Source organism: Schistocerca piceifrons, chromosome 2 (assembly GCF_021461385.2).
Source record: "Schistocerca piceifrons isolate TAMUIC-IGC-003096 chromosome 2, iqSchPice1.1, whole genome shotgun sequence".
Classification (NCBI taxonomy): Eukaryota; Metazoa; Arthropoda; class Insecta; order Orthoptera; family Acrididae; genus Schistocerca; species Schistocerca piceifrons.
This window is the reverse complement of record NC_060139.1, coordinates 720204488-720219519: the sequence shown is the minus strand read 5'-3', so window position 1 is coordinate 720219519 and position 15032 is coordinate 720204488. Positions and strand designations below refer to the sequence as shown.

Sequence of the window (15032 nt, the reverse complement as noted above, 5' to 3'; positions counted from 1 at the left end):
TCGAAATTGGTATCTGGATACAAGGTAATGGAGCTGTTTTCTGACATGCTATGACCACAAATTATATGTCAAAACGTGTGTTTTTTGAAAGAGGTTTCATTTGTGCTCATCCAGAAAAAAGCAAAAATTGATGAACATGGTGAATTAAATCAAAAACTGTGAAGTACGGTGAATGGCGTCGGAATCTAATGTGTGGGGTGGGTTCTGTCGACGAGAGAAACAGAGATGTGCGTTTCTCTACGCTGTGTAAAGTGTAAATTTAAAAGAAAGCTCAAGCACCACAGTTTCTCTTCATGCCATCTGTCATTGCTGTGAATCTTTACAGTCTACAGTGTGTGGTGCAAAATGTATTCGTGAGTAGTGTATACAGTTGCTATAACTGTATTGTATCAGATTTGTAAACAAAAGTCTTTTAAAACGTGCTATTGCAGAACCATTGTTCTATTTCTGTGTGACATCTCTGCCATGGCACTTGAGCTGCACGAAAAGTATATTTTCTGCACTTCACAAAATGCTTTCACCCTACCTGCCACTACCATTGTTCAAGGGCCACTACCCCTCTCCACTCCACACATTCAGCAAGTGAGCTCATTTTACATGTGTTAGTGTGGTGTGGTGGCTGCGCTGGCTATTGGGTGATGTAACAAATTGCCAGCCAGTAAGCGCTCACTAGCCGGAAATGGCCGACGTTTCTTGTATTCTGACCAAGCATGAGTTTTTGAGACTTGATGTTTGAATTTAAAAGAGTGATGATTGATATTGTTGCTTAATACTGTACATTGGAAATATATTAAAAAAGACAAGACAGAGCTAGAAGCGTCACAAGATGATGTGGCAGCTGGGCTCGTTCATCACATATTTCACGTATTGCCTCGGTCCAGAACACTTCGCGTCAAATGTCCTGTTTTTAAATTGCTGCCCCAACCTAGCAGTAGTTGTTTCATAAATGTATAATTGTGCAGTGAAGCTAAATGTTTGCAAGTTGTGTTGGTGACGCTGTTTGTGGATTCAGTCAGTATTTCCTGTAACGTGTCCCCCCCCCCCCCTCCCCCCCTCCACAAGAGGCCTAAAATATTCCTTTAACTCTGCTATCACCTGCAGTGTGAACCGTCTATCTTTTGTGCCACCTATAACTTGTTCAGTCACATTAAACATCAGTAGGACGAAAATGTGAAGAAGTCAAGTGAGATGTTGAGTAAGAACATAGAATCGAGGTAAAGCTGACTAGGAAGAAATCGAGAATATGTGAATTTCTAGCATTGGTCGCATGTGTTTTTCACAGGTGCTGTGAATTTATAGCGTAGAATCAGATAAAATATAAAATTGGAGAACATGAAATTGAAGTTCCACTGTGTTATAAAAAAGTTACATTGCTACTCTTCATATAGTTGTTATCCACAACGTCCAGCTCCATCGCATACCCTTTTTGCCACAATTACACACCAGTTTTGAGAAATGTATACCATCAGTATAAGAAAGCGTGACTGTGGTGCTCTGAGGTGGTATTGCACAGCCGAATTGGAAGAGGCCGTACTGCGTTACTGCATCACATTGAAGAGAACCCATCAACAAGTACACAAGCAATTGCACAGATGTTACCCTCAGCACTGTCTAGTATGTTCTGGATCCCACCTAATATATAACTTGTAACAATGTTCACATTGCCAGCATGTTTTCAAATGGTTGTAGTACGGAAACTGTATGTTTCTGGACATGGGTTCCTGTTCAAAATATTATCTACTCAGTCCCCTCTATAACTGCTAGATGTTTCTAAGGGAATTTTAGAGCACCCAGCTAATATGGCTCATGTATAGGTTGGCATGAGATGGGTACCATTTGGTTGCCCATTGTTGGATCACAGATTTGTTTGTAGGTAGGCGATGCCTTCAAAGATAAAGTAATTGTGGCTGAGGGTATAGTTGGTCATGATGACCAGTCTGGTCAAAGTCATCGCCTATCCCATCTAAGGCACACTGACCTGTGAAAGCAGTCATGTGATCTACAAACTTAGCTGCGACCATTGTGCTGCTTTCTGTACCCAACTGTCTGTCGGCAAGAATGGCCATCGATAAACTGTGGCCATGTGACAGCTGGACAACACAGTTGCTGAACATGCCACCCAACACAATGTGCTTCACCAAAGTAACTGCTTGAAACCTTGCACCATGTGCGTTCTCCGTACCAGCACCATTTTTTCTGAATTGTGTGGATGAGAACTCTCCCTACAATATATTCTATGGTCACATAATCCCCTTGGCCTCGGCCTTCACTAGTCCCTGTCTTTCACCCACCTATCCCCATTCCTGCTCCCACTTCAGCACTCCAGAACCTTCCATTCCACCAACACACCCACTAGTATTTTCCCTCTCCTCTATTTCTCTTCTTTTTCTGCTCCTCTTCCCTCCCCCTCCCCCTCTTCTCTCAAACCGCCCAACTGCCATACCCTGTTCCGACCATGTCCTTGTATGCTACCAGAAGCAGCATTACGTCCTCTCCCACCGTACCCTGCTGTCCCTCCCCATCTCTCCCCCCTGCTCCAGCTTCCTCCTTAACCCCAGGATCCACAGATTGCATCTCCCATCAGGGGCAGTTGCTAGCAGTTCAGCCAGGGATAATTGTCTTGTGCTTAAGTGTGTGAGAGCTGTGCTAGTATGGATTTTGTGTGTGTGTGTGTATTTTGTTTGTTTGTTTGGACGCACACACGCGCTACTTTAGGAGAAATGATTTTGGCTGATAGCTCAGATATATAGCAGTATTTTTGCTGTGCCTGTCTGCAGCTTAACATCTCCAGATATGGTGAATTGCAATCCACCCTTTTAATAATCTTGTTGTTATTGCATCCTGAATTTTCCTTTGTTTGTGTTTGCATTTGCCCCCCTTTGGGTTTGCCTTCCCTTTCCTTCTCTCTCACTCCCCCTCTCCTTCTCCCCCTCTCCTTCTCCCCCTCTCCTTCTCCCCCTCTCCTTCTCCCCCTCTCCTTCTCCCCCTCTCCTTCTCCCCCTCTCCTTCTCCCCCTCTCCTTCTCCCCCTCTCCTTCTCCCCCTCTCCTTCTCCCCCTCTCCTTCTCCCCCCTCTCCTTCTCCCCCCTCTCCTTCTCCCCCCTCTCCTTCTCCCCCCTCTCCTTCTCCCCCCTCTCCTTCTCCCCCCTCTCCTTCTCCCCCCTCTCCTTCTCCCCCCTCTCCTTCTCCCCCCCTCTCCTTCTCCCCCCCTCTCCTTCTCCCCCCCTCTCCTTCTCCCCCCTCTCCTTCTCCCCCCTCTCCTTCTCCCCCCCTCTCCTTCTCCCCCCTCTCCTTCTCCCCCCCACTCCTTCTCCCCCACTCCTTCTCCCCCCACTCCTTCTCCCCCCCACTCCTTCTCCCCCCACTCCTTCTCCCCCCACTCCTTCTCCCCCCACTCCTTCTCCCCCCTCTCCTCCCCCCTCTCCCTCTCCCCCCTCTGCCTCTTCCTCTCCCACTCTTCCTCTCACTTGTCCCCCCCGTCGCCCCTCTCCCCCTGTCCCCCTTCTCCCCCTGTCCCCCCTCTCCCCCCATCCCCGCTCTCCCCCCTGCCCCCTCTCCCCCTAGTCGCCCCTCTAGCCATCCCCCTCTCGCCCCTCTCCCTCACCGCACACACTGCCACGCCCCCTCCCCTCCCCTCCCCCTCCCTCCCTGCCTTCCCTCCCACTCTCTCCCACTTCCCTCCCCGTCCTCTCCCCCTCCGTCCCCTCTCTCCCCCCTCTCTCCCCCCCCTCTCTCCCCCCCTCTCTCCCCCCTCTCTCCCCCCTCTCTCTCCCCCTCTCTCTCCCCCTCTCGCTCCCCCTCTCTCTCCCCCTCTCTCTCCCCCCTCTCTCCCCCCTCTCTCCCCCTCTCTCCCCTCTCTCCCCCTCTCTCCCCTCTCTCCCCCTCTCTCCCCTCTCCCCCTTCCCCCCGCCCCCTCTCTTCCCCCCGCCCCCTCTCCCCCTTCCCCCCGCCCCCTCTCTTCCCCCCGCCCCCTCTCCCCCCGTCTTCCTCTCTTCCCCACCCGCCCCCTCTCTTCCCCCCCCCCCCCCCGCCCCCTCTCCCCCCGTCCCTGTCTCTCTCCTCTCCCCCTCTTCCTCACCATCTTTTTTTGCTTCTTGTGACTCATTTTCCTACTTATGCACCTCAAATTGTTTGAGTTGTTTGTCTGAATGTACATATTTTTAGTTAGCATGTTTGAATCTGAAACTTCTTCTCATGTTGTTGATTACAATTATCATTATTATAGGTAGATCTCACACCAAATGGAAATGTAATGTTGAAAAATTTTCTTTTTGATATTACGGGTTGTACTGGCAACTACACTCTACAAGGAAGAGAAATAGAATGCATTAAGTACATAAAAGAAACTGTGGGAAACAACAAAGTACTGGTAAGTGTGTGTGTGTGTGTGTGTGTGTGTGTGTGTGTGTGTGTGTGTGTGTGAGAAATTATTTAGTGTTAGTAATTGATGCACATCCTTTTACAGTTGTTAGTCAGTGGTGGTGTGGACTCTACAGTATGTGCTGCTCTGCTTCATAAAGCATTGCACGAAGATCAAGTCATTGCTGTTCATATTGATAATGGGTTTATGAGGAAGAATGAAAGCCAGAGAGTTGAGCAGTCGTTAGAAAAACTGGGACTGAGATTGAAAGGTAATCACCACTCATTTTCATACTTGTATTTATACATCATAATTTATACTGCCTGACAAATTAAGCACCTGGAAGGGAAGGAGGAAATGAAATAAAACTTCATGGCTTGAGAGGGTAGTGATGTTATTGCAGGGATTGCAATATGGAGTCAGATTTATAAAGCACATGGCAATATCAGCCCACTTACCAGTGTGACACTGCAACCCATCTGGCTTGGATGCTTGCACTGATTTGGTTGGAAATGATGTCATAAAGCCATTTGATCATCTCCTGAGGCATGTTGACCCACAACTGTTGTAACTGGTCCTTCATGTCCTAGATACTGGTAATGGAGTGAAGTTGATGTCTGAGCTGGTCCCATGTGCTGTGGCGTCAGATCCGAGGACACTGCTGTCCAAGGGAGTACCTTAATGTCACACAGACAGTTGATAGAGAAATATGCAATGTGGAAAAAATGGCACAAAGGTACTTTTACATGAGAGGTAACAAATGAAGATTCAGGACTTCCTTGACTTATTGTTGTACTGTCAGAGTTCCCTCAATCTCTAAGAGCTATGATGTAAATTCCTGCCCAATTCCTCCTTACGCGATGTCACCTGGAGTAACATTGCTGTGCCTCTCCAGAACATTGAAAGAATGAGACTACTTACCCAGTTATCACACACGATGATCATTCGTGGTACTATTGAACCGCGATTCATCACTGAACGCAATGTGGCGCCATTCATTGGCAGCCCATGCTTCTGTCATGGCACTAATCTAAAAGCAGCTGTTTGGTGGTGCTAACTGCAGCTTATACATTGGACAGTAATTCCCTAGTTTGACCAAACTACTGCTAGTCTCAGACCAAGGGTGCAGCATTATGCACTACGTGCTTGGTGCACAGTGCAGCAATCCTTCTTTATGGTGGTCAGACATGGTTGACCAGAATCTGCATGCTCTTACATCCCATGCAGTCCATCACCATACCATTGTCACCTCCAAATGGCCCACAAATCTGGATATTGTAGATTTGACCAGTTGTCAAAGACACTATTGAAAATGCTGCTTCTTACAAGTGGCATCTCCATGTCAGTCACAATGTTCACTTAACATCTCACACTGTTCATGCCAATTACATATAGCCTACCAGGCTTAGTAACAACACTAAACATGAACAGCAGTAATGCAATCTGGTGATTATTCTACCTGTCACAGAGAATTACAACTCTTAATTGTTTAAATTTCTGTTGGTGATGTGTATATGCACAAAGTTATATGACATCTGACCATATCTTCTGGTTGTTTCACTTTTTCTTTCAGGCAATGAATTAATTGTTTGTTGCAGTTTATCACTTGGAGAAAACTGTGATAATATAGTACTCATGAGTGCTATAGATTGAAGTGCAGTTTCTTAGAAAGAATTAATTGAAGGCAGCTTGCTTGTTAACAGTATCAAGAGTAGTGGTGTCTAAGCTGACAATGGAGTACATAACTGTTGCAAGACAAGACCTGTATTGTGTGACAGTGATTATAACTACCAAAGATTCAATGAACAGTGGATAATCCAGGATCGAGTAACAGTATTATGAAAGGGTAGATTGCCACTCGTCATATACAGAAGACCTTGTGTCAAAGAAAAGACTGCTGTACATTTAAGCTTTTGGCTTACAGCTATCTCATACATAACCACTGTCTCTGGCACTCGGGAATTTATGAGGAATTGCAAGACATCCTAAACAAGATTAATGGATGACTTTAATGCAAAAGTGGGAACAAAGCTAAAAAATTACTGTTTGTTAGAGAACATCTGTTTTGACATGAGGAACAAGAAGAGACATATGATACTGGAATTTTATGAGGAAAAAACTGAATATACATACTAAATGATTTTTTTTTCAGGGGAAAATGTAGGCTGGAAATAGACATGGAAAGAAGCAAGCTGAATTAAAAATGAGACTAGTTACTTGCTGCCAAATAATAAACAATTTATGCAAGATATTTCAGCTTTAAACCGGAACAGGATTTCTAATGGTCACAGACTAGTAAGATGCACAGTAAAACTGGACACTAGGGTAGAAAGAATTAACCTTATTACACACAAATCCAGTTTCATTCATTCAAAAAATTTAAGTATTAAAGAATAAAAAACGGCAGAATATAGATAATGGAAGGAGTGTGGGTAACAATTCACTGCTGTGGTATGGTATGATATTGTATAGTATAGCATAGCACAGTGCAGTATCAAGGTATAGCATGGTTGACTGCTAGTCAAAACTTAACGAGTCCAGGTTTGATTCCAACTGACTAGATTCTCAATAAAAATCGTCAGCAGTGGTGATCATTGAGATAGGGTTTAAGGAGTAGCCTTCATTCTGCAAATAAAAGATGGCAGAGGAATGGATAAATACTCATGACGACATCTTGTCATTGAGATGGAAAACTTCCTCCAAAGGTGGAAGAATCAGCAATAATAAACAAGAGGATGCAGAAGGCAATGGCAACAACTGGATCAATAACACATTGTGTATCTACAGGAAATGTGGCTTTAATTGGGAAGGTATCATGATGATCTGCCCATTGGCAAAAGATTGTGCATTAGTGGTCCTTCAGATATCCAGGAGGGCTGCCAAGGAGGTTATGACCATGAGGAAAAGATGGAAAAATTTGTGCCACTGTAACATTGTTGGGGGTGTGGAATGTCAGAATTTTTAGTCATATAAGTATAGGTTGATAGCAGCAGCAGCAGCAGCATAAAATGATACAAGGGTAGGATTCGTTTTGAATGTGAAGCTAAGACAGAGTGGATCACTGTGGAGAGTTTAGTGATAGGATTATTCTCATCAGGACCAACAACAATCCGTTGCAAATAACAATATTTCTGGTATAAATGCCAGAGTCACCCATTGTTTAACATGGAGCTCCACTACATAATACTTCTATGTGTTCACATGCTGACCAACATCATCAGTTATGATTGAAGTGGGTACAGGACCATTGGGATTCAGCCATCAATCAGTGGAAACATGTCAGAACTTTGGGTGAATTACATTTTTGCTACACTAGGTTGCTGGTCATCTCCACATATGTCGTCACCAAGGTGAGTGGACCCCCTGCGGGTTCGGAGGTTAGAATAGGCCCGCGGTATTCCTGCCTCTCGTAAGAGGCGACTAAAAGGAGTCTCAAATGTTTTGGCCTATATATGATGGTCCCCTCTCTGGTTTGACCTCCATCTTTCCAAATTCTTCCGCAGAGCGAGCCAATTAGGGAAGGGCGCCTTACATGGTGCATTTTGTCCATCGTGCATTTTGTCCATCGTGCATTGAGACCTCTAGCCGGCTTTATCATCGTCGCATTGCTGTCCCGCTCGTTCTCCATCTCTTGGGCAAGGATACGTTCCTGGGTGCAATTTCCACTATGCACTGTGCAGTGTTGCTTTTTGAGGAGGCGACGACCATGCACTTTATTGCACCTAATATCCAGCATGGTAGTCAGTTGTTGTGGGGCCGCCATGTACCCTGTTGGTTGTAGCCCCCTGTCAACACAGGGATCGCTCTACTGTTGCCTGCGCTGTTAACTCCCCACATGTGCCAAGGATAGATGCCCATCTCCCAGGGGCATCAGGACTCTCGGCAATGGCCATCCTGCCAGGTGGCCCTTGCTGTGGCTGGGTGGCGCTCGTGGGGAGGGCCCTTGGTCGGAGTAGGTGGCATCATGGTGGATGACATGCAATGAAGTGTGGCACATCATCTCTTGCTGGTGGCCAGCCACCAGCAGTCTCTAAGCGTTCGAGGGCTCACTTTAAAGCTAACGTGTATGACCCCAAATCGTTCCCCACTCTGGCCACACCATGGGAGGAACAAAAGGCTATGAATGACAGCGAAACGTATTTGCCCCGGTATCTCATCTGTACCAGAGCTGACGGGGAATCTTTTGCGTCCGTGAAGCCTCGGTTGTTTGTAGAGCATTTAGAGGACAAGTTCGGGGAGGTGGAAGGCTTGTCCAAAATGCGGTCAGGGTCAGTCTTGATAAAAACAGCATCCTCCGCCCAGTCACGAGCCTTGCTCGCTTGTAAGAAGCTGGGGGATGTTTCTTTTACTATCACCCCCCATAAAAGCTTAAATATGGTCCAGGGCATTATTTTCCACAGGAATCTTCTTTTACAGTCCGATGACGATCTGCGCGCCAACTTAGAGCGACGAGGTGTCCATTTCGTCCGGCGCGTCCACCGGGATCCGAGGGATCATCAAGTTGCCACCAGTGCCTTCATCTTGGCCTTCGAGAGTGACGCATTATCTGAGAAGGTCAAGGTGATGGTCTACAGCTGTCATGTCAAGCCATATATCCCTCTCCCGATGCGGTGCTTGAAGTGTTGGAAGTTCGGCCTTATGTCCTCTCGCTGTGCTTCCAGCCTCATATGTCGCAATTGTGGTCGTCCATCCCATCCTGATACTCCATGTGCCCCGCCTCCCATCTGTGTCAACTGCGGAGAGCAGTTGCCGGACTGTAAGATTCTACAGAAGGAACGGAAAATAATGGAATACAAGACCCTGGACCGACTGACCTACACTGAGGCTAAGCGGAAATTTGAATGACTTCATCCAGTACGCACGACTTCATCTTATGCCGCCACTGTCACTCCTGCTACAGTTCCCATAGCAGCACCACATACCAACAGGTCTCAGAGCCAGAGGACCACACCTGCCGCCTTGATGCTGGGGACCACTTCTCTCTCTATTGCTCCTGCACCACCTACCTCGGGAGCAGCACCCCATCAACCACTGGGGACACCAGTCCCCACTTCTAAGTCGGAGAAGCATAAGTCTTCTTCGTCCTCTCTCGCTAGGAAGGGATCCCTTGGGTCACTAGCTTGCCAGATTCCTACCAGCGGCACAGCAGACACCCACCAGTGGCTGAAGAAGCCACAGGTCGCTGGTGGTCGAGCTTCACGACCCTCTTTGGTCCTGGAGACTGGCTCAAAAAAGCCCTCCCAGCAAGGGCAACCAAAGGAACAGCGCGAGAAAGCGAAATTGAAGACCCCTAAGACCAAGGCACCTGCGGTGGCACCTACTCCACTGCTACCTACAAGCTCTGCGTCTGAGGATGAGGTGGAGATCCTTGCGTCCACCGAGGACCTCGATCTCGCCGGTCTCTCGGACATGATGGATGTCACTCCTGTCGGCACTCAATTAGTGGCAGCAGGTGACCCAGCAACATAATTTACCTCCTCAGTCCCTTCATGCCTTTCTCGGCCATGGACAATATCATCCTCCAGTGGAACTGCCGCGGTTTCTTCCACCATCTTGCTCAGCTCCAACAACTTCTCAGCCTTCACCCTTTCTTCTGCATTGCTTTTCAAAAAACTTGGTTTCCAGCGATGCGAACCCCCGCCCTATGTGGCTATTGGGGTTATTATAAGAACCGGGCAGCTTATGAGAGGGTATCTGGTGGCGTCTGCATCTACGTCCTTCACTCTCTTCACAGTGAGTCTGTCCCTCTACCACCTTTAGAGTCTGTCACTGTTCGGGTGTGGACGCCTCAGGCTGTTACTGTCTGCAGCCCGTATCTTTCACCAGATGGTGATGTCCCGCAGCATGTCCTGGCTGCGGTGATAGCCCAATTGCCACCACCTTTTCTGTTACTGGTCAACTTCAAAGCCCATAGCCCTCTGTGGGGTGGATCAGTGGCAACGGACAGAGGCAGCACCGTTGAGTGTGTATTGGCACAGCTCGACCTTTCCGTTTTAAATGATGGTGCCTTCACGCATTTCAGTGTGACCCATGGCACGTACTCAGCCATTGACTTTTCGATCTGCAGCCCTGGTCTCTTACCGTCTGTCCAATGGAGTGTGCATGACGACTTGTATAGTAGTGACCACTTTCCAATCTTTCTGTCACTGCCACAGCGTCACTCTTCTGGGCGCCCCTGCAGATGGGCTATGAATAAAGCTGACTGGGACTTGTCCTCCTCCATTGTCACTATTGAGCCTATTTCCAATGAAGCCATTGATGCGGTGGTTGACTCGGTCGCCACCGGCATCGTTACTGCTGCAGAATCTGCCGTTCCCCATTCTTCTGGGTTCCCTCGGCGGAGGACTGTGCCTTGGTGGTTGCCTGAGATAGCTGAGGCGATTAAAGAATGCCGGCGGGTGCTCCAGTGACACAAGCGACAGCCCCCATTAGAACACCTCATCGCCTTTAAACAGCTGCGTGCGCGGGCCTGCCGCATCATTCGCCAACACAGGCAGGAGTGCTGGGAAAGGTGTGTCTCAACCATTGGCCTCCATATCTCTCCATCGCAGGTTTGGGCCAAGATTAGGTGCCTCTATGGCTATAGGACCCCTGTCAGCATCCCTGCGCTCTCACTGAATGGAGGAGTTTGTACTGACTTCGACATAATTGCAAACTGCGTGGCAGAGAATTTTGCTCTGAGTTCCGCTTCTGGAAATTACCCACTGGCCTTCCGCTCCCTGAAAGAGCGGTTGGAACTTCGGAGCCTTTCCTTTCACACACGCCAACCTGAATCCTACAATGTTCCATTCAGTGAGTGGGAATTCGAAAGTGCCCTAGCCGCTTGCCCTGATATGGCTCCCTGGCCAGATAACATCCACTGTCAGATGCTCAAACACATCTCGGCAGACTGCCAGCGACGCCTCCTAGACCTTTACAACCGTATCTGGGTCGAGGGTGAGTTCCCTCCGCAATGGCAGGAAAGCATCATAATCCTCATTTTGAAACCTGGCAAGAACCCACTGGAGGTGGACAGCTACCACCCCATTAGCCTCACCAACGTTCTTTGCAAGTTGCTCGAATGCATGGTGAGCCGGCGGCTCAGTTGGGTACTTGAGTCTCGGGGCCTTCTGGCACTGTCTCAGGGTGGGTTCCGTAAGGGCCGCTCTGCCGCCGATAATCTGGTGAGTCTGGAGTCTGACATCCGTACAGCCTTTGCCCGCCGTCAGCACCTTGTCGCTGTCTTTTTTGACATGCGGAAGGCATACGATATGACATGGCGACATCACATCCTCTCTACGCTTCATGGCTGGGGTCTTCGGGGTCCGCTGCCGATTTTCGTATGAAATTTTCTGTCGCATTGTACCTTCTGCGTGCAAGTTGTCGCCACCTATAGTTCCACCCAAGTTCAGGAGAACGGGGTACTGCAGGGATCTGTTTTAAGTGTCTGCCTGTTTTTAATTGCAATTAATGGGCTCGCTGTGGCGGTGGGAACGTCTGTCTCAGTGTCCTTGTATGCTGACGACTTCTGCCTCTACTACAGCTCTATTGGAATTGCAGCTGCTGAATGTCAGCTGCAGGGCGCTATCCGCAAGGCGCAGTCTTGGGCTGTAGCGCATGGCTTCCAGTTTTTGGCTGCCAAGACCTGCGTTATGCATTTCTGCCGGCGATGCGCTGTTCACCCTGAGCCAAGGCTTTACCTTGCCAGCGAACCTCTTGCTGTGGTGGAGACCCATCGGTTTTTGGGTGTGGTTTTTGATTCCCGATTGACTTCGCTCCCTCACATTTGGCAGCTTAAACAGATTTGTTGGTGACATCTTAATGCTCTGCGTTGCTTGAGCCACACCAGCTGGGGAGCCGACCAGTCTACCCTCTTATGGCTCTACCAGGCGTTAATTCAGTCCTGTCTGGATTATCGGAGCCTGGCTTATGGTTCAGCATCCCCTTCTGTGTTGCGGGTGCTGGACCCCATCCTTCACAGCGGGATCAGACTTGCCACTGGAGCTTTCCGGACCAGCCCTGTGAACAGCATACTTGTGGAGGCAGGTGTCCCTCCACTGCGGTTACGGCACCAACATTTACTGGCCGCTTATGCTACACACGTTTGTAGCTTGCCTGAGCATCCCAACTATCATCTCCTGTTCCCTCAGTCTGTCGTCCATCTCCCAGAACATCGGCCCCGTTCGGGTTGTACAATTGCAGTTCGTGTCGGAGAGCTTCTTTCCAGGCTTGGGGTTTTCCCTCTTCCACCTCTTTTCCGGGCCCCTCTGTGTACACCCCTGTGGTGTGTGCCCTGCCCATGCCTTCGGCTCAAATTGGCACAGGGCCCGAAGGACTCGGTCCCTCCTGAGGCCTTCTGCCGCCACTTTCTTTCCATCCTTGCCACGTATCAGGGCTCTGGTGTTGTCTACACTGATGGTTCGATGGTTGCTGGTCGTGCCGGTTATGCTCTCACTCTAGGGGACCATTACAAACAACACTCATTGCCGGCTGGCTGCAGCGTTTTCACTGCTGAGCTGGTCGCCATCTCTCATGCCCTAGAGTATATCCGCTCCTGCTCAGGTGAGTCCTTCGTTATCTGTAGTGACTCCCTGAGCAGTTTACGAGCTATCGACCAGTGTTTCCCTTGCTCTCGTCTGGTGATGGCTGTCCAGGAGTCCCTCCATACTCTTGTCCGTTGTGGCCGCTCTGTGGTCTTTGTGGGAACCCCTGGTCGTGTCGGCATCCCGGGCAAGGAACGTGTTGACATGCTGGCCGAACAGGCTGTCAGTGCACCAGCCTTATCGATTGGGCTTTCGGAGAGTGACCTCAGGGCAGTGCTTAGACGTCTAATGCCACATCCCTGCATTAACCTACCAACAAACTGTCGGATCCCTGATATGCAGAATCAGGGGTGTATTTTGTTCCAAAGACAGACAAACAAGCTATTAAGCAGGTGGTCATCATGTTTTGGCTCCTTAGTATATGTAATAGTTGTATATTGTAAGTTTTACAATGCTGCAGATACTGTGGTAATGGACACAAGGCAGTTAATTTGAACAGTGATAGAAAGTATTAAAAGGGCAGTTGGAGAAGCATTACAGACAAACAAATGTAGGTACAAGGAAAGTAACTACAAAGAAATCTTGGACAACAGGAGAAATATATCAACTGATTGAGGAAAGAAGAAAATACACCTTCAGGAAAAGAAACACACACAGCAAGCTAAGTCACATAAGAATGAGTTTAATAGGAAGCGAAGGGGATTTAAAGCAAATGGCTGCAAAAAAAACCATCAGGCAAACAGGAAGAACATGCTTCATTGTAACCTAAATTTGACTATATTGCCCAGTACAAAAATGTGTCTTTTTTTGCTTTATGAATAGTACAGTTCCTCAAGATTGTAGTTGGAAAAAAATTGCTTTGAAAGGATAAGAGCTCTGATTATTTTATTTCGTTTGACTTTTTGCAAGTAGCACACTTCCTGACAATGCCTAGACACAACCATTCTTGTGTTAACAGTTAAATGTATTCCACTTTCACATTTGCCTTTGCTGTATTGCTTTCTGAATTAATCGTATATGTTATAACTGACCATGTAGCCTTTTTATAACTATTCAAATAATGCTGAACCTTAGCCTCCTTTGTCACCTGCCTCCATTTTTTTCTCTTTGTCACTTTCCTTCACCAATTCCTGACGCCCATTGCTTTGAGGTGCTCCTATTGATCTGTAAGCCCCCTTTTCCTCAATACGACTATCGTATTATCCATTTTCCTTCTTGTTAACCTTTTTCTTTGCCTTGTCATTATCCTGTAATTTATATGTGCTAGTGTGTGCTATCTGCAACAATTCCATTTTAGGAGGTGGAGTTGTTAGCCCCATCCCCAATCCCAACCTGGAGGACCAGGATTTTCCCAGGGTTTTACTACTTTGGAAAGTTGGCTTTCCTTTGCCTTAGAGACCCCCCCTCCTCCAATACATTATGAGAGACACAATTCCTTTGACTGCTCTGTTGAGGCCTGTCTGTTTTGTGTGACCCTGCCAGCAGCTATGCTACCCTACTGTCAGCATTGCCCTAGACTTCACTGGAGCATGCAAACCCTCTTGCCTGGCACTGAAGGTGCCTTCTATAAGTCTGTGTCTCATGGGAGAGTTACTACATCATACCACTATCAATAGTAGTGCCCCATTACAGGTTTTCTTTTTAAATGCCAAAAGTTTTTTGAAATCCCAAAAAGAAACCAGAAAACTCGCCAAAAGTTCTTGGTCCAACAACAGGATCCCCAGAAAAATAAATAACTGAACTTTAACAAACAACCCAGCAATGGCGCCCTCCTTGTAAGTCATCAAAACTGTAATACAAGAAAAATATGTGTACTCTGCATTTTCTTAGCCCTATTTTTGAGGGTATATTCTGTTTACCATTTTGTAATATATACCTGTTTACCATTTTGTAATATATACGATGTGTAGATGTGTGACACACAAGGAATTTATCTGGTTCTATATTTATGAGGGCAGTTCAATAAGTAATGCAACACATTTTTTTTCTGAAACAGGGGTTGTTTTATTCAGCATTGAAATACACCAGGTTATTCCCCAATCTTTTAGCTACACAACACTATTTTTCAACGTAATCTCCATTCAATGCTACGGCCTTACGCCACCTTGAAATGAGGGCCTGTATGCCTGCGCGGTACTATTCCACTGGTCA

General features: G+C 47.5%; 1 protein-coding gene across 6 annotated transcripts in view; it reads left to right on the top strand.

Moving 5' to 3' along the window:
* Window positions 1–15032, top strand: part of LOC124774943 (GMP synthase [glutamine-hydrolyzing]) — a 181746-nt gene that overhangs the window by 62612 nt on the left and 104102 nt on the right. For all 6 annotated transcript variants that reach the window (XM_047249644.1, XM_047249642.1, XM_047249645.1 and 3 more), the window contains 2 exons: window positions 4225–4368; window positions 4465–4630. In XM_047249644.1, coding sequence (XP_047105600.1) covers window positions 4225–4368; window positions 4465–4630 — 310 coding nt within the window. The remainder of the gene's footprint in view (window positions 1–4224; window positions 4369–4464; window positions 4631–15032) is intronic.